A 20,156-nucleotide genomic window follows, 5' to 3' on the forward strand; every position below is an offset into this window, starting at 1 on the left:
ATAAGGATCGTTGGAAAGGGGTTGTACCCTTCTTCTTGGTTATTGTTTTTTTCAGCCGTCAAGGAATGAAGGAAAGGAATGCTTGAGAGTGCAGCATGAATTCCCCCTGTTTTATGCTCTGTTCTTGTTCAGCGAAACAGAGTTTGGTTTGATGTTTGGAGCAACGTTGAATTCCCTGCTTGGACGCCTTGATACAGGCCTTTGCGGGACGATCCAACACCACGGCAGCCTCGTTTGAGGATTAATCCTCCTTCCCAAGCAGCGTTTCCGTGGCATCTTCGCGACGCTTGCTAAGTTCTGAGTTTTTCTCTAATCCGGCAGCGTTGAATAATCATCTTCTCCACGCTCCCGCATCACTACCACAAGATTAGGTTTGTAATAAAAGCTTAAAACCCTTGCCCTAATTAAGAGGCATTGAAATGGAGATGGTCCATTGGTCCTGAACATAATCAATTTCCAAATCTGTAGAGGATGACAAAGGCTAGGACATGTAGATCTAACATTAGACCCCATGAAAGAGACTCTCTTTAGTTCATCTAGAAGAAGGTTTGTTGAAGACGGGCAACCACAACATTTAGTTGAATAAAAGTCTTGTCCACCATTATAGCCTTTTTCATAACCTATTTGATGCCCTTAATTAAAACAATTCACCACTATCTGAGCTTTTGTGTTGCTTAACAAATATGAATAACCTAGGGCATACAATGATATGCATCTGGCCATCGAGTTACAAATCTTTGTTTAAGTATCATAGTTGCATCTGTTAAGCACTCATACAGTTTCTTGGGACCAATGCGAAATAAACACTAAAGCACCCTTAAAATTATAATGTAAAGATCCACGAACCTTAATATAATACTGAGAATCAAAAATTCAAAATATTGAAAAAAAAGACAAGAATATTGAACTGATACCAAACTAGTACCCATTTGCATATCGAGTATCGGTATGCTTCAGCTTGGTACCTTATCATACTGATACCTGATCGGTATCGTCCCTAGTTGTGGATTTTACCGCCCATGATAGTAACCTGGAAATTGTGATTAGAGCTTGCATTTGACACTTGTCTCATTGCAAGGTATACAATAGCTTAAAATTTGGAGGGCAGTAAATCACGCATATCACAAATTGCATGCCTAGTCCTTGTCACTTAGAAGTCTGTGTTGAAGCTTCTATGCTGCTTCCCCTTAAAGAAACCCTACCACAATGTCACTGAAAGTGAAAATAAGTTACTTCTATGAAAGACAAAAAGACACAGAGAAAAGTGAGGCAGCAAAGTTGGTCCCCAGTGGATGCCTCTGAGCCCATGGCTAGCTCTCCAGTAATTTAGTTGCGCCATCCTGAGGTTTAGTCTCAAGGAATGCAACCTACACATGTACAATGACGACATGCGTGCAGTGGTTATGTATACTTGTCCAATGGTGAACCTGCTGTATTAGAGTCTGATCTATCAAAACGATAGTCTGACATGCATAAACATTATATGTACGTCATAGAATTTTCTATGCCTGGAGGAGCTAGAACTTATCCCAGATTGTCATTGCAAAGGGTCAAAAAGTGTCACCTGGATATTTGAAAATCAGTGTTTGTGGCCTCCAAACACTTGGCACCTGAATATTTCCTGACACTCCTTGACACTTAAAAGAAGAAAACTATGATGCCGTCACTGTTATATATCAATGTCGTGCTAGTAATTTTCGAGTCTAATGTACCATTTTGCAAAAGTTGAATTTTCCCAAATTACAAAACAATCAGTCAAACAGATTATTATATGCTTGTATGCATCTTTACAGGCACACTTATATTTTATGGAATGTTCTTATGGCCAATTCTTCTGAAATATCTAATGTCTGACTCTTCTAGACAGTTGGGCACTTGACACATGTGTCATGTATTCAGGTAATATTGATGGTAACATGTGACTTGATATATATCTTCCCTCTTTTGGCTGATGAGGAAGAGCTGAATGAGGGCGTGATTACAAAAACGGGAGAATTTATAGAGTTGGTGAAGATAGGATACCTAATACAAGAGAGTGGGAATTAAAGTTTGCATTATGATAGTAGAAATAGATTCTCAGGTTTCCAAACAACGAAATACTATAATTTTTAATGAGAATTATGGTTGGGCACCACTAGTAGGGTTTGAACCCTAGACCTCTTGTTGTTGGTGGAGAGGGGTGCCGACCAGCTGAGACAGGGCTGGTTAGCCAACAAAATATGATACTCAATTAAGTACTACTTACAGGAATGACAAAATGTGCACAATTTTTTTTTAAATAATCATTGATAAGGAGCCTATAACATCCCATATTTCATTATTCATTCAAACATACAATATGTCTTTATTGATGGGAGGTATAGATGATTGATATGACAGAGAAGATACATTCAATAAATGGCTGTGACCTCATAACCAATTAGGTCTTTGGAAACATGGACTCACTTTTAGCCTAGGCTTCTGTAGAGTGCAATTGCGGTGGAAAGAGGAATAGTTCGTTATCATTTATGATATAGAAGATTAGAATCATTGCACTGCCTGTAAGTATTCGAAAATGTGGGTCTCCTCTCACTTCTGCATATGTGGTTTTTTCCTTGATGTTGAATTTTGACCTTGCCTTCAGCAACAAACACTCTAATCTTTATATTGGTTGACATTACTTTTTGCTGCTCCTCTGAATATAATAGTTTTATAATATTGTTAGTTGAGTCTTCCTGGTATAAAGCTGTCATCTTTTTCTTCATCCACTATGTATGTACTTACAAAGCTCTCATAGAAATAGATGTATATAAAGCTACTTTCTAGAGGAAGATGTAATGACTCTGAATCCTTGTGAAATTTCTTGGCATATGTTATGATTACATGGAGCCAGTCTGCACTGGAGCTTGGTGATTATTTGTATTCCTTCAAAGGAAGATGAATCAGGTCCCATCATCCTTCACTTGGATTCACTGGGGATTCATCCCAGTGGTCAAATATTCGATACTATTGGTAGGTAAGTAATTTGCTAAGTTTTTTAATTACTAATACTTGATTTACATTTATGCACGAAAAAAACATTACCAACTTTTTATTGATCAATTGTCACTTAAGATTAGTTTCATTTGTCATTGCGTATTTGTTGGGAAGTTTAAGTTTCTCTTATATCGTATCGCTAGGGTGCTAGCAAGAACAAATCTACTTTCTTCCAAAAAGCATAGGACTGAATCCCATATCAAAGATAATAAAAAATGTGACAGTTCTTTTTGTTTATGTGTCAAAAGCAGCGGCGGTGAATGTGAACATGTTGCAGCTATTGCTTCTTGTTCTATTTCACGTGTATGGACCTGCACAAGGTGTTGCATAGGACATCTATTGTATGACACATATGCTAGAGGAATAACAACTATTATTTCATAGGAAAACCTCTCTCTATGGACTATCAGAAATGGATCACGAGGGATCTAGAGAATGAGAGAAAGAGGAATGTAGTGAGGAATGTTTCCGATAAAGTACTTTAATTTTTAAACATATAATATGTTTAAAGAGAAGTTTCATGCTTGTTGCATTATCAACTTATCACTTCTTTCTTAATTGCATGTTGAATTGTTGATGGCATGTTGCCAAGGAAAAGCAGATCCTTGAATTTATTCAGTTTGCACCATGTATTAAAAATTCAAAAAATACAGTTTCATTATTTTGAAATGATTATCAATAAAGATATCTTTCTAAGATCTGAATCTGTATCATGCATCCTAGCTACCTAAAAGAAGAATGGAACTACGTAAATCAAAATGCTCCACCACCAGATCATGCTTTTTCTGATAGGATATGGAGACATCTTCCTTGTAGGATCCAGAAGGAAAGAGTAAAGGTAAATCTCTTTTCAGCAAGCCACTTTAAGGTTTTAAACTGTCTGTTATAACAAATTCCTTTGCTGCTATGCAAGAAAACCATGTACACGATACAAAGTATATCCTGTATAATGTATGAATCATATTAGAAATCACGTACAATTGTGTTGATTGAAATAGATGTTACATGTTGATTTCTAGGAACAATATGCTATCTTTCAAAGATGTGCATAAATGTGCTACATGAAATCGTTCGTTCTAGATGTTTGTATGATACATGCTTTTGTGATAGTCTGATGTAAATCACATGTTCATTTCTAGAAAGACAAGTGACTTGGCATGTGCTTAGACTCAACGATTCAAGTACCGATTTGTACTTGGTCATACTAATTGCATCGTACCATACTGAATACACCTGTCAGTACCATAATGTACTGACACATGGTAGTTGGTGTCGCCTTTTTTTGTGCCAGCACCAACTGCTATACTGTGTTAGTATGATATGATATGCACCATACAAGAGCATGTTTGCCTATTACAAGAATGTGCAAGAAATGTTCAACTAACTCTTTTTATATTTTGTTTATGTTAATAAACTATTAAACATGAACTAGGCGAAACCTGCAATGTCCTCTAAGATATGGTCTCTTGATTTTTTATTAATTGAGACCGGTGTGGGTAACTCATAATTGAAAAAAAAAAATAGGGAGAAAAAGCAAACCTGAAGTGGCCCAAACCACGTCACCCTAAAGGTCAAACAATTGTAGCACTTTGTGCCACATAAGGTCCTTGTGTGGGTCAAGAATCAAACAAAATATTGTACCACTTCAGATTTGGCAAGTCCATGCCCAAGCCATTGATAGCCTCAGCATTCACCAATTTCTGAACCACATCCTTATTAGTACCTTGTCTAAATTTTTGGCACACCTTGTTCATACTTTAAACCAAGGTATACATGGATTTGCACTGATGCACACTTTCTCCCCAAAAAATGAAGGTATATAGTGTACAAAATTGTAACAACCCAAGATCTCATCTAGAAAGGCTAGCAAGAAGGTATTATTTATATGGTAAAAGAAAGGAGTTACCCCTCTTTTTTGAGTCATGAATCTTCCATGTCCAACTATATAAAAAAGTAGAGTACCTTTGAAATCCTTGATATTGGAGCAGTACTCATCTGCATCCATGTCATCTTGATGCGGGCATAAAAGTATTCATTGCACGTTGAGATATTTGACTTGGTACATTGGAGGTTAAGTGATGCAGCATAGGGTGCAGCCAGCAAGTATTATGACCAGCTAGACCATATTAAGCATCGCAAGAGCCAGCGTAGTCGTTGGCAACGACTTCAATAAACAAATATTTGATTTTGCTGGATTTTATTATGAATTTTTTATTAGGGAGAATATTAAATTTTAGCCATGTTTCTATATCTATAGTAGAATAACTCTAGCATGTTTTCTTATTGTTAAGTTCTATGTCGAGTATGATTCTGTCACGGGTTTAATGCCTGAATTAAGGTTAGGGGACCATATCCTATAAATATGCATCTAATGCATGGTAAGGGGCAGCCTTTGACATATTAATAAAGTTCTTCGAAAGAATTTCCTTCACCAAGCAAAGGGTTCTTCAATCCAACTTACTTCTGTTTGCATGTTTATTTTTGAAGTGCAACCTCATCAATCAAATTATCCCTTCTTACCGAAGCATGCATTCCAGTTTGAAGGGCTTATTTGTTCACGAGAGGATAAATTCTGGTATCCATGACTACTGATCCTTATCTAACCTGTAAAATGGTTGGCTTTCTTTTGATCATTTGGCCTCTTCTGACAACTGTATCTTTGATATGAATGTCCTCTTACCTGCATTGATGCTTGGGAATGACATCTAAATGGTACATGAGGATGTTAATTATGACTGATTAAAATGACATAAGATTTACATGAAAGCTGCAATGCACACAAGCTGCAGTGCATAAGTCAACTTTATTTCTATTTACATGTTTAAATGGTGTAATTTGCCTGCCACCTGGTTATTTATTGTGTTTATGCATGCTCCTCTCTTTGGTCCCTTGTCTACATTTATTTGTAATCCCATGTAGTTCTGCAACCTTGTTAGCCGCAGCACATTTTTCTTTCCAATTTCATTAAGAATGCACTCTTCACATCCATTTGATACAATTTGAAATCCATGAAACATGCAAATGCTAGAAGTAATCTAATAGCCTCTAAGGGATACAATCAAGAAGAAAGAATAGATTTTGATGAAACATTTGCTCCTGTATTTTATTTTCCCTTTTCCCTTTTCCTTTTTTTTTTGTTGGGGGCTAAAGTAAAGTTGAGCACCCGGACCGGAAGCTGCCCGCCCGGATGACAAGATCTGATTTGAGGGGGTGGGGGGCGATGTTGTGATTCTTCATGTTACAATGTTCTCTGCATTTCTAGTTGCGAAAACTGAAATCCAGATACCATAGTTCTAGATTACTTAATGAATATTACCTGCTTACGTTAACAGGTGCCCCAGCAGAAAAATGAGTATGACTGTGGCCTCTTTGTGCTATACTTCATGGAGCGGTTTATAAGAGAGGCTCCTGAAAGGCTGAGAAAGGAAGACCTTGACAGGGTTAGGCAATTGAGAATATTTAATAGTGCTTTAAATTCAGGTGCCAACTCATTCCCCTTGCTTTTTACACCCTGGCATTTTGTTTTGACAGTTCGATCGCAAGTGGTTTAAACCTGAAGAGGCATCTGGATTGAGAAAAAGAGTCCAAAAGCTGCTACTTGAAGAATTTGAGAGTGCCAGGCTGGAGGATGGAAAAGAATCATCCACATCCTCTGCTAGTTCTGAAAGTGACAGCAATTAACGAGAATAGTGACCAGTATTAAGGGATTCAGGAACTGCAACAGTTTGTCATCTGTCTTTGTTTTTTGAAGATTGCATATCATCACAAAACTGAAGACTCCGAAGCAACTGAACTGGCAGTAAATAGCTACGGGAGGAGCAAATTTTTGTTGAAGTTGATGGGCAACGATTCTGCAGCTGAAACATACCAGCTGGAAGGATTTTCTAAATATATCTGAAGGTGATTAAAGCTAATAAATCAAGGTGGTTAAAGCATTAAGAGAAGATGTGTGGACTTCTTCATTTGGAGGATTGGAAAATCATTCCATAGATACTTTAGAGTTCTTCACATAAAAGGTAGTTTCCTCAGCAGGGGGAAATCGCAGGTTAGGTGCGGCCGCAAATACTAATGAATCGTGACTGTTCTGCAGTCCCTTTCTTGATCTCAACTAGATGGTTTGTAGAGGGTGAGCGTTGGTATAATGATAAGGTTGCTCCATTGTGGCCTAGGTTTTATGGATTTAAAGCTCAAACGGCCTCTCTGCACGCAGGCATAATGCTGCATACGTCCGACCCTTTCCAGATCCCTCATGCAGTGGACCGCCTTTAACCAGATTGGCTGTCCAAAGAAAATCTTGACAGATGTAAAGGCATCTAATGTTGATAGAGTTATGATTGTTAGAGTGGATGTTTAGAATGGCGCCCAATTTATATCCTTGCAGACTAATTCAGTCTTCCTCAAGTATATTTTGAATGTCTGAGTAATATATTTTCCTTACCAAGAGCAGTCTATCCCTTTATGTTTATACATTTTACTAATTCTATATAGTAGGTTCTCTTCATATAGCTCTAATTTGACATCTGTTTTTTCCTTGGGAATAAGCCATCTAGCAGCGGATATTACTTGGACACACAAGCCGTTTTCAGATTTCTGAATCAACAACCAAAATGGAGGGTAGTTGTTGGTGCTTTAATGGAAAAGGTACTTTTTTTTCTGAGAGAAATGGAGGGAGGGCAGGCGATGATTTAATTACCCAATTCTAGATTTCGGGGGATGCACATTTGAATAATCAAACCCAGAGCTTGCCATCAAGGCAAGCTCTAATTTTACTGAAAGAGATACGCTTTGGTTTGGTTATCTTGTATGCAGGCTCACCATATGTGGATTCTTCTGGCAAGTATTTGTTGCTTTGCAAGGTAGCATTTCAATCCTCAGCGGTGCTGATGGTGACATATTAGAGCAGCTTTGAATGCCAGCATAACTTCTAAAATGTGCTTTTCAGCACTGTAGATCTCGTTGGTGAATAAAGAGGGGTTAAAGGGCAGAAATGCAATCATGCCTGCCAACTATGATGATAGTTTCTGTTAATAATCATACTATTTATTTCCTAGTCTATGCAGCTCGCAAATATGGATGTGGCTGTTTGTGAATATGTGTGCGCCTCTTTTTTCAGAAAAATAAATAGGACAAGAGGAAGCCTGACTCAAAGCAAATGGAGGTCACTGGAGTTGACACCTGGTGTTAACAAGGAATATTTGAGAAGAAAAATATCAGAAAAAATAATTAACCAGAAAATATTGTGATTTTTTTTTAAAGATCAAGAGGGGCTAATCTCCACCTTTTTACCCTTATCTCCGCCCCAACCCTTGAAAGTGGCAAGAGGTGGTACTGGAAAACATTATGACATTGTCACCAGAGAAAAACTCATCTTCGTCCCATCTTCACCTGATCCTTATTTGGAACGCTAAATGGCATACAACAGGCAGTACCATCTAACGATTTCTTATTACAATTCCTTCATTGCGAGCACCTTGCTTTCTTTTCTGTAAAGAAGGAGATTTAAAAAGAAGATTAAAATAAACTAGAATAGGTTATATGTGAATCATCTTACAGGACATCTGAAAAGTCAGCTAATCCTAAAACTGGCCGGCCAATGATTTAATGCACACAAAGATGAAAAATTCTTTACATCATCTTATAGAACTGAGAGATGTGCAGAGCTCCTCAACTAAAACAAGGATCCCACTGCCTCAGCTCCAGGAAACCAGGTTCGTCTACCTAGGTAGGTACAATCTGATCGCCGAGGTCTATATCCTTGGAGCGATTAAAGGGCCCTGGTTTGCTGTCTTGAGTTATCAAGGGCCTCTCTTCTTGCGAAAGCATGAGAGACATCCTTGGGGCTGATCAAGAGGGATCATTCCTCCACCCTTTGATGTGTCTATCGCCTCCAACAAAGCCACCGCTCCATCCATCTCGGGTCTCTTGTCAGGGTTCGCATCCCAGCATCTCTTCATTATATTGGCCAGAGAGCTTGGGCAACATCTTGGTATCTCTGGCCTCAAGTTCTGCGATTAACAAAGTCCAACCTTTTAAGTGCTGGAAACTATTCATTCTAGCAGTGATGTGAAGATGCATGCATGGATTGAAAGTATACCTGCCGAACAACTGCAGACGTAACCTCTGAGAAGCTAAGATCAGGATATGGCATATCACAGCAGTATATTTCCCATAAGCAAATGCCGAAACTGTAAACATCACATTTTCTGTTGTAGGGACTGCCATTGAGGACCTGCATGCAATTTAGATGCCAAGTCATTGGTGATAAGTTGGACCATACAAAACTAAAGAGCATAAGAGGAAGTGTCATGGGTGAACGGTAATGCAGCTTGCACAGAAAAATCATCATGCTAGAAAAAAATGTCACATGCTTTTCTTAGTACATCTTTTTTTCCTTGTAAGCAAAGATCAGCCAAATTGAACATTGAAAGAAATCCATGTTTCTCCTTATTATTCAGCTAAAAAGATCTTGGAATTTCCAAGGAATTATAAATCTTTTCAGGTAATAACGGAAAACATAACTACGCCAAAATTTGATGCTTCCAGCTGAAGACCAGCAGTTTGCAGACTGCCATAGAGTGAAAATATTGAAGGGTCAGTTAAAAAATAAAATATGAGTTTGAAACCTGCTTATATCCTTCTTAAGCATCTCTTAGTGCAGTTCTGGTGGGAAAAGAGCCGTGCATTGGATTTTTTTTTTTTCTCCTCTTTTTTCCCCTTCCCTACAGGCTTCTATGAAAAAAAGAAAAACAGTAGCTGCACATGGGTCCATAGAAACTGAAGAATGCATATTGGAAATAACTCATCTAGTTAATCTTACGTTATATTCAAAAGGTACTGCATTTGTAAGATAGAATTACTATTTGGTTTTGATTTGGGAATCACTGTTTGGTTCTGATGGCCTTTTTCTCGTGTGTAGGAAAGCTTTCTCGGATATTAACAACTGAAATATTTTAAATGTTTCATACAAATCAATTCAAATCAAGGTTTAAAACTACTGACTTGTACTAGCCAGTACAGCATGTACTGTACCATCCCAGTACCTGTATCAGCAAGGTACAGGAGTAAAAGAGGATCATTTCTCAGCCTACATGATCAATTTAATCTGCGAAAAAAATGATGCCTTAAAAAGGTCAATGAAGGGAATACGCTATGCCAGACATTGAACAATTCCTGCAGAAAAGGATGGTGGCATACCTCAGGTGCCATGTAACCAAGTGTTCCTGTTTCACCCGTCATGTCATTAGGATTTTGAGCCTCAACACGAGCAACACCAAAGTCAGCAATTTTTACTGTTCTTGTCTTATCCAGAAGCATATTCTCCGTCTTCACATCTCTGTGCACGATCTTTTTTGAATGCAGATAACTCAGTCTGCAGAAGAAGCAAATTCTTCAGAAGGCTAGAAGCTGTAATATATTAGATATTCATTTGCTTTGACTGCCTCTTTTTTTTTCTTTCTTGGTGCACTAACTGCCTCTCTCCAAGACAGCTTAATATTAAAAGATAGTAGTAAGTAGCGAACCATAAAATAAGTCAGATGACGCTGATATTACCCTCTTGCAATATCAAGAGCCAATTGAACGACAACTTTGAAGGCTAATTTTCTTCTCCGGTTTTTGATAAGAAATGTTTTCAGTGCACCACCAGGAAGGTACTCGACGACAACACAGCATACATTACTTGGTATGCCAAGAAGGCCATTTTCTGTTTGTATATTTAGATCTCCGGCACCCATTGTAGCACCTATAAACTGTAGAAAAGTAAATTGACTGGTTAAATTAATGTTAAGATTGTCAGTTGAACAAATTGAAAGGGAAAACATTTACCAACAGGGTAGGAGCTTGTGCACCTTTTCATTTCCCCCCAAAAAAGTACAAAATGCATGCTTACATTGGATTATACGAGTATGTTTGGATGTCAGATAAACAAAGTGGGCATCAGCTTGTCTGCAGTTTGTGCATGTGATGGATGATATTATACACAGCATAATCCACAAATTGTTGTAAATTAGATATACATGGCAGTGGATTTAAAAGAGAAGGAATCTGCAGAATACTATAACTATATATATAGCTATAGTTAGAGTTATATGCGAGATCGCTGTAAGCTTTAAGCAAATGGACTTCTTTTTAAGATCAAGAATTTCAAAATCCAAGAAAATAAATAGATCTTGTGGTTCTCGTAGGGTAATTACAACTATTAACTGGAAGACTAAATTACATAGTAGCAGCTTTGATTAAGAACAAGTTAATGTGTGGAGTGTACGATTTCATGGATTGCCATGACATGTAGAAATTATATAAACCTTGTGTTTACTTTTGGAGTATGTTTCCTATAAGCTATAAAATGGGATGAACAGAGAGACAGAAAGGTGGGCAGGAAGATTGGCAAGGAATCCAAGCAGACTAGGATTAGAAAGGCGTGCTGTGATTAGAGTGAGGACACCATCTAAGGGTGAAATATGGGTAATCATGGGACTTGAAAATTTGGAAAATATTCCCATTTTTATATAGTCTTAGGATGGGAGCTTTTCCAGAATGATTGAGCATTGAGTGTTTATGGTAGGGCATAGGAGATTTCAGTGGAGCAATGAAATGCATAGAGATTAGAAAGAATAACAACAAAAGCATGTTGTTGTGCCAAACACTAAGAGACAAAATCTAGGTGAACAAAAGGGATTTGACACCCTAGTTTTATGAAAGATGATGATTAAAATACTTGGTGGGCGAGGGTTGGGTCTTTCGAGGTACATGGCAAGAAAGATATAGGACTCCATTTGGAACAGAAAGCTAGATCCTGCAAGCTAGCAGGTATGCAAGAGTATGAAGGTGACTCTATTGCTTTTCCTCTTCTTTTTTTTATAAGGAAGGAGCACTTTGTTTTTATTGAGTCTAAATATTTTGAGGTAGCCAATGGATGCCCAGAAGTATGAGTTTGTTTTTGATGTGTGCCATTGACAAAGAGTCCAAGATTTGTTGACGTATGTGGAGTCTGGAGTTTGGAGATATATTTTCCTAGCCATAGGATTTTTCTAGGCCATGGCTTCAGATACTACCTATATATTTCTAGGCTGCAATTTCTCATACTCCTTATTTTAGTGCATCATTCGATCTTGCTAAGGGAGCACGGCCCAAGGGTTAGCAAAACATCTAGTTATATACTTATATTAGAAGGTGGGCTTAATTAGAGAAAGTTTAATAAGAGAAAGTTTATGAAAAGAAAAACGGGCATTTTGGAATTGAAAAGAAGTTGGGAAATAGTGCTAGTTTAAGAGTAGGTCTTCAAGGATAAGGATACTGCTGGAAATGTAGAGGATTGAGAGATACTAAAATTTTATAGAGTGTTAGGATTTATTAATTTTTTATAAAGCACATCAAACATGCCAGGTTGCTAGTATAGTTAGAAGTAGATAGAGTGATAGAGAAATGATGCATGACTTACCTTGGACAAGTTTTATCTACGGAATTTGCTCCACTTCATCTTTCCGGTCAATTTAGCGAACCTAGAGCTAGTGTGGCCCTTGTTTATATCATACTCAAACTACTAGAAACCATGTGAATTTGATGGCTTATGAAATGCCACATCATCCTTATTCTTGAACAAGTGGATCAAGTCAGCTGGGGTGAGTTGTCCAAGGTGGACCAGACAAAGCTGATTCACCTGCCTGCCCTTTTAAGCAGTTGCATCCAACCACTCTGGGTATAATGTAATCTCGATCTTGACCATTGATGATCTAATCAAATGTTAGGCGATCATATGTAGCTTAAGTAAAGGAACAATCCTAAAAGCCATAACTCGTATGCCAACACCTCCAAAATTTGCAACAAATCAAGGTTTTAAGTCTCAATATCAAGTTCCATACCGGGAGGATATGGTACTGTACATCCTTGTACCAACGCATGGTATGCTACCAAAGTTGGCACAACACTTATACCATATGTCAATACAGCAGCATACAAGACCCTTAACCCCCAAACCACCCAGTACAGGTCAGTACTTAAAACCTTGCCACAAACAATGCTAAATTCTGATAATATCCTAAGTATTCAATTATTATGGCAAGATGGTAAGAGTAAAGTTAAGCATTTAATCCCCCAATATTTGTCTTAGATTTCTTTTCTTAATTCCTTATTCTTGGTAACAGGATAGAAAGTCTTCTAATCGAAATGCAGCAATTAATTATCCTAATCTTATCATTATCAAGTGAGAAAGTGCAGGAATTACATATGCTAGTTTTCCTGATCAGCTCCAAGTGCCATGTCATCCTTACTCTTGAATAAGTGGATTGATTGGGCGCAGGCAACCCATCCAAGTCGGACCATACCGAGTCAGTTCTGTGAAGTGTCAAGATATTTGTTGCTTTTGTAGGGGGTAACCTTGTGCAGTTAACTGCAAGTTTCCCACCTCTTTCAACATGAGACAACCAAACACAATGATTTCCCTTGCCTTTGTTAGTTGCAAGAATTCAAACAGAAAAAATGGCTCTTACAATAATTGCTGGCAAATTAAATAGATACTTGCAAATATAAATTGTGGCTTTTCTATTTGCAGTACAAACCTTATTGCAAGCAAATGGAATCATAGGCAATCAGACTGTCCCTTACGGCCATAATTAATCCTCCAGGTATGACAAATATGATAATATTTTGTTTTACTTGTACCTTATCATAGTGGGAATCTTGAATTTGGAAAATTTCCTTTAGCAGATTCCATCTGTCACTTTTTTCCTCAAAATATCCTTGACCAAAACCACTAATCCCCTAATCCCCCACCTTTAAAATCACTAATGTTTGTGGTGATATATAAAATCACTAATGTTAACTAGCTCAAAACTGCACACAATTTTCTCCCACATTCCCCCTTGGCAACTTACTAAAATAGTAAAATCTTCACCAATTATACGAAATGACTTTGGATTGAATCGTGCCTTCACTAGGGTTTTAGGGGCTTAGGGTTATTTCAGAGGTACATAATTCCATGTAACTAAGATGGTAATCATGAAAAAGGCAAGATTACTGATAATGTAGCCAGAAAAAAGGTAACACATAAAACATATCAAGAGGAAAACTAAAAGAGTAATGTGCTACGTTTTCTATATGAGATCTTTTTCTATATATAAATTAAGATTTGGATCTGATTTAGGAGAAGGAAGAATTTTCCCAACCCGCTATCTCGAATCTCTAAAAAAAATAGAAAAAGATGAAAAAATTATGAAAGTAAGGTTCTCTTTTCTTTTATTGATGATCCATCCCTCATAAACTGTGGTTCATAGCCTCTACTTATAATAGTAGTGAGGTCTTCCCTTGTATAGTTTGGGTCGGATTCCTCTTCTAGTTCAAATAGAACTAACTTTCCAAAAATAAATAGAACTAATAGAAATAACCACCAAAAAAATAAAATCGTACAAGAGGTAGATCTCGAGTTCTACATCAATTTTGCCTTCTATTGCTTCACCTAATTCTTCACAGATTGAGAGATACACCTAACCAAAGTCTTTTTCGAAAAGAAACTTTTGGTTTGATCAGCCTATTTTGAGACTTAAATGATGAAATTTCGGCCCATTTCAACCCCTTAGCAGGTTGGCCCTAAGTTGGAGATGTAGAAAAGTTACTCAATTAAAAAAAATATACATCTTAATTAGAATTCGTATGACCAAGTTATAGGCTCCAAAATTTTAGCTCACAATTTGGCTTCCTAATGTGGCAGATCTTGCTCGTGCACCCTGTCCAGCCCTACTCATATTGGCCAAAGTGATTCACATCGAGTCTAGTGATCCTTTTGGATACCCGTAGTGGCCAAAATGATCCACATCGAGTCTGGTGATCCATTTGAATCGAATTTTGACAAAAATATAAGACTAATATTGCCTATGACCCTATCAAAAATAGTTATTATTGTTATAATAAAAAGTTGTTATTATTTGACGAAGGAAGCCATTGACCCGATATTTCTGCATGCAAAAATGGAAGTTACAACAATCATTCTAACATAGTAACAAAAAAAGAGAATTTTAAGGTGTCATAGCTTTGTGAAATTATAAAAATCTAAAAGAAGAACACCTTGTTTTTTAATCTCCTCATGTAATAAGCATGCATATGTACTAGTACATTCCATATCACCTGAATAAAATAAGAGCGATTTAAGATCTGAAGCATTTTTTCAATATTGTCTATGATAATAGGATCTCATGAATGAATCTGTCATAACTTACCATAAAACTTTAAAAAGATGCAGTGGAAAATGTGGATATAACGCACTTCAACCAAGTGGTCTTATCCAGCAAGGCGACTTATTTGAACTAGAGGTCAAGTTTTTAGATTCTGCTTTTGCTCCCACCAATCTTTGAAGATATCATATGTTATCCTAAATTATCTTTCTCTAGAACATTGCTGGGAGTTGAAAACATGAAAGACAATTAAGAAATTAATTTTAATGTCATACACTAAGTTGTTTCCCAATTAAATGACACACTGGAAACTCAACAAGTCAAACTGATATAATTAAGGTTTGGACGAGGTAGAATTAAGGTTTAACTCCACTAAATAGAAGAAAATTTGTTTAGTTGCGCCTTCTATGCGGCATGCTAGTCTTTGTTTAGCCCAAATAGTAGCCTTCATCAATGAAGCATTTAACTTTCACAACATGATTTTTACCTTGCTAAGCATGGAAGAGGACCCCCACCACATCCATTGAATGCACAGAAAGAACTGTAACTTAGCATGGCAATGCCTAAATGGGTTTGTTTGAAAAGTAAATGCATTTATGCGATGAAACTTTACCTTGGTTACGTTGGGATGATCTAACTTATGCCAAACAGAAACTTCCTGAGAAAAAGCTGTCCTGAGTACAGAAATTTCAGCTTCTGTCCTGTGACCCTCTTCTCCCCAATCAAGCAGCTTCACTGTGGAAAAGAAAGAACAAAAAAAGATGCTCACAGTCAACAGTGAATGAAGATACAATACATAATCAGACTTTTTTGCTTATGTCATTCTGGATAAATTATCTATCAAATAGAACAAGGAAAAAAGATAACCACAGTAAGTAGATTGCATTATTTATCTCCAGTATTTGCAAAAGAATAGTATGGAATTATTAATCAATTCACAAAAATCACTCCATGTGCTGATGGTTATGCTTTATGCTTTTTTTGCTAAAAAAGAGCAAAACACATATGTGGACTTTTAAACTATGAAAATAGGAAATGGAGTGCAAAGAATTTTCAAAAAGAACTGACACAAAAGTGGTCCAGAGTGCTCTTAAAGACAGGTTATCAGGGACACAAAGAAGTGAAACAAAGAAAGGATGGAATATTTTAGCTTAATGTAATGACGACCCTCAGTTGTTTATTATTGATATAAGTCCCACCTCAGAGTATGAATTCTACTAGTTTGGATATTTCTAAGGAAAATCAAACTTTTACTTGGCAAATACCTCTCTTGTACCACTTTGGTTTACATGTTGATGAAATATGTTTTGGTACTGTCTATTTTCCACCATTCACTCGAAGAAAAATAAAAGAAATAAGTTCTGGCAATGATTGCAGCTCTGAGTTACTGAACTTAAATATAGCCCATCTAGTTTAACTCCAAGTAAGGATGTAGGAACATGGTGATCTAATGTTTTTTATCATCTTAAACATGGTTCGATATGCCATTCAAAATTTTGATATTGAAGCTGAAAAGTCAAGATTTCAGCCAGAATTGATTTGAAACTTGGGCCCACTTCAAAATTTTATCCAACATGACTATTTTATTGGGTCAAAATAAAATTTATATGTGAGCAATTTATGCTAAATTTGCCTTCATTCTATCTTTTTAAATATCGGGAGGCATTTTCTCCAGATCCAGCTTAGATCTTGTGAGTGTCAGAATAGAGAGTGCTACTTCTTTTTTTTTGGTGAGAAGATAAATGTTATAATGTTAGGTTCCAAAAAATACGACATTGTTTTCTGTTTTGGGAGGAAGGGGGGGTTACAGACCACTTGATGCATAGACTAGGGTCTCTAAATCATATGACTTGGTATGTAAGCAGTTTGGAAGTGGTCAATCACATCCAATGGCTTGGATCATTGATGTGGGACATCCATTGTCCGATCAAAACCTGACCAGATTTGAGTAGAGATCCACTTAAGTATAGCCAAGTCTATATGTCTCCCTATGTATATACACACACACATGTATGTATGTATGTATGTATTTGTTTGTACATCCTCACACTATCTCCATCTTTATATATAGGATGGACTATGCTCCTCCCGAGAGAAGAGAATATCTAATCTTGGATCCAAAAAATCAATAATTAGACACCCAAATTGAAAATTCAAACCGTTGATCATGATCTATACCACTAAAAATGTTTAGAAACTAAAAATCATGTGTTTCAATGGTCTCTAACAAAGGCATCAAGTTGGCAAAAAAGGGATTTTTTTAATTGTGCTAATGTGCAAAATATATGATAAAGCATTTAAATTAAGAATCTACTCTATATAGATTGAAAATCAATAGATTTTAATGCTTAGATCATAGCAACATATGGTCTCATATTATTTTTTGTGTCTACTTGATGCATAAATTAGAGAACATCAAAATACACAAGTTTTAGTTTCTAGGTATTTTAGTAGCATAGATCATGAACAATAGCGTAGATCTATGATTTCAGTGCCTAATTATTGATTTTAGACCTAAGCAAAGTGGATATTCTCGCCTGTCAATATATATATATATATATATATATATATATATATATATATATATATATATATATATATATATATATATATATATATAATGAAAGAAAATATAAAAAGTTAGTGTCTTTCCACAATTTTGCTGATATCTAATATGACTGCTGTACGCACCTGCTTCAAAGTTACTATTGGTTGGAGGTTAGTTGAGTTCACATGAAAGTTTCAAAGCAAGAAACCCTATCCAACCAAGGTCACGGGAGCAATTAGCAGATCCAACCCAACCCGTGAGACTCGCAGGCTTCTAAATACTAAAAAAAATCGGGATATAGCACACTTCAAAAAAGAAAAAAAAAATCCAAATGCCGTAACGATAAAATCAAGAACGAAAAATTTCCAAATGCCATGAAGACAAAACAGAAACAATACCAAATATATCCCACATTTAGGATAAGTGACTTATTCGACATTGACAGGAACTTCACAGGATACAGATTAAAGACTGGGCAACAAAGACAGCGAAATTTGAACGTAGAAAAACAACAAAGAAACAAAAACAAATCGGATATCTCAAAAATTAAGCCAAGAGAAGAAAAGAAAAATATTCCCAGCGATGAAAGATCAAACTTTACCAACTTTCTGAGCGAAAAAATCAATCGGAGTACCGATGGACGATCAAAGAACCAAGAAACCAAGAATAGAAACAACTGATCGAATTGGTACCAAGAACCAAAACAAAGAGTAGACAGAGTGGCTAAAGATTGGATTTTTACTCTTGTCGTCGTCTCACCTGCGACGTCCTGGCCGTCGTAGACACCGCGGTGGACGGTGCCGAAGGTGCCCCGGGCGATGGCCCCTTTGATGACCAGCTTAGAGGGATCGATCTCCCATTCTTGCCTCTGCCTCTCCCCTCGGCCGCCGCCGCCCTCTCTCTCCTCCTCCTTCTTCTTCTCCATCGTCCATGCCCGGCTCAGGTGCCTCTCCAGCTGCTCGTCCAGGCTCTTCAGATCGATCTGGTCCGCCCGCAGGAACCCATCTCCCCCCTCCCTCATCTCCTCTCCTTCTCTCTCTCTCTGTTCTCTCAAGAAGAGTTTACAAGAAGTGCGAGTTCTTGTTTTCTTCTTCGTCCTTATCAACTTAGCAGCTATGAGAGCTCTTCCCTTCTCTCCCTTCTTCTCTCTTCGCCTCCTGCTCTTCTCCTGCTTCTCTTTGCTCTATGTTCCATGTGAGCACATGGGTTGCCTGAAGACAACGTGTCTCTGACCCAGTTGGGGTCTCTCAGTGTTCTTTTTTTTATTATCTTTCTCATTCTCTTTCTCTCTCTATATTTAGAGTCTCAAAGACTCGTCATTTCCATTACACGTATCTCTCAAATGTGACTTTTTCTGTCAGCGTTGGAAGCATACTCGCGGTCAATTTTCGTTTGCCACGGTCTTGCCTTCTTTCTCTCTCTAGATTACCGTGAGTCCAATGCAAAGATCACCCGATCCGGATCGGGTAGTAAGATTTGTAGTCCGATGGTACCCGTGTAAATATTTTAATCAAAAACTCCACTAATCCACCTCAGTCTTGATGGATGATCCACCTTAGGCCTCATTTTGCCGTTGATAATAGAGTTTTTTTTGAAGCATAGCTTTTTCAAGTAGGACTTTTATAAAAAAAACTATTTGTTGCTTAGTAACTACAATTATAAAGTGCCATATAATTTTAATATATATTTAGTAAACAAAGTAAGAAAGTATTTTGGGTATGACAAAATGATAATAAAAAATATTACAAATATTATACAACAAAGCATAATAAAATATAATAGGTGTTAATATATAAATATATCATATAGTATAAATTACTATAATATAATATTATATTATTATATTATTATAATATAATATTATATTATTATATTATTATAATATAATATTATATACTGTAGCATAATAATATAACATAATTTGATATTATATAATATAATATATCAATGTATTATGATATAATGTAATGTAATATATAATAAAGGTATAAAATATTATAATTATTATCATTATATATTAATAAATTAAAAAAATTATTTTTTGTAATTATAATATTTTATTATAGGTATTTTGATATAAAAAGAAAAAAATATAAATCAAAACAGCTTTCCGACGCACGCTAAAAACGCTTTTTCAAATAAGCTTTATTTTTGAGCTTCTCCCAAAAAAACTATTTTAGCTAGAAAGCTAAAAGAGCTTTCCGATTTTTTTTACTAAACATCTCTACTCCATCCAAAAGTACCTTTGGAGTATCAGAAAGTGCTTTCTAGCCAACCAAAATCTCTATCAAATGGAACCTTAGTCGAATTCTCAAATTTATTCTTAGAAAAATATGTTCAATTTATATTACATTAAATTTATTAATAATTATTTAATACTTTATATTTATTTTTTATTGCTTTATATTAATTCTATATTATTTTTTATT

At 36.4% G+C, this 20,156-nt stretch overlaps 2 protein-coding genes across 4 annotated transcripts in view; one reads left to right on the forward strand and one right to left on the reverse strand.

The window, feature by feature from the left end:
- Positions 1–7,516, forward strand: part of LOC103715955 (ubiquitin-like-specific protease 1D) — a 32,798-nt gene extending 25,282 nt beyond the window's left edge. For all 3 annotated transcript variants that reach the window (XM_039125630.1, XM_039125631.1, XM_039125632.1), the window contains exons 11-14: positions 2,873–2,995; positions 3,739–3,853; positions 6,348–6,455; positions 6,547–7,516. In XM_039125630.1, the coding sequence (XP_038981558.1) occupies positions 2,873–2,995; positions 3,739–3,853; positions 6,348–6,455; positions 6,547–6,696 (496 nt within the window). In that variant the 3' untranslated portion in view covers positions 6,697–7,516. The remainder of the gene's footprint in view (positions 1–2,872; positions 2,996–3,738; positions 3,854–6,347; positions 6,456–6,546) is intronic.
- A 978-nt stretch (positions 7,517–8,494) lies between these two features.
- On the reverse strand, positions 8,495–18,969 carry LOC103723380 (serine/threonine-protein kinase STY13-like). Its single transcript, XM_008814273.4, has 6 exons — positions 18,487–18,969; positions 15,793–15,914; positions 10,567–10,763; positions 10,210–10,384; positions 9,110–9,244; positions 8,495–9,020 (listed from the first exon to the last, which is right to left on the reverse strand). Exons 1-6 carry the CDS (start codon positions 18,746–18,748, stop codon positions 8,811–8,813), a joined length of 1,101 nt encoding a protein of 366 aa, XP_008812495.2. The 5' UTR covers positions 18,749–18,969; the 3' UTR covers positions 8,495–8,810.
- Between the last annotated feature and the right edge of the window lie 1,187 nt (positions 18,970–20,156).

Source organism: Phoenix dactylifera, chromosome 4 (genome assembly GCF_009389715.1).
Source record: "Phoenix dactylifera cultivar Barhee BC4 chromosome 4, palm_55x_up_171113_PBpolish2nd_filt_p, whole genome shotgun sequence".
NCBI lineage: Eukaryota > Viridiplantae > Streptophyta > Magnoliopsida > Arecales > Arecaceae > Phoenix > Phoenix dactylifera.

Excerpts from the sequence above, each read along its gene's own strand:
- LOC103723380 (XM_008814273.4), bottom strand. The coding sequence starts at position 18,748 with ATGAGGGAGGGGGGAGATGGGTTCCTGCGGGCGGACCAGATCGATCTG. Across the intron at positions 15,915-18,486 it reads CGACGGCCAGGACGTCGCAG|TGAAGCTGCTTGATTGGGGA; the intron begins GTGAGACGACGA and ends TCTTTTCCACAG. Across the intron at positions 10,385-10,566 it reads GCTCTTGATATTGCAAGAGG|ACTGAGTTATCTGCATTCAA; the intron begins GTAATATCAGCG and ends CTTCTTCTGCAG.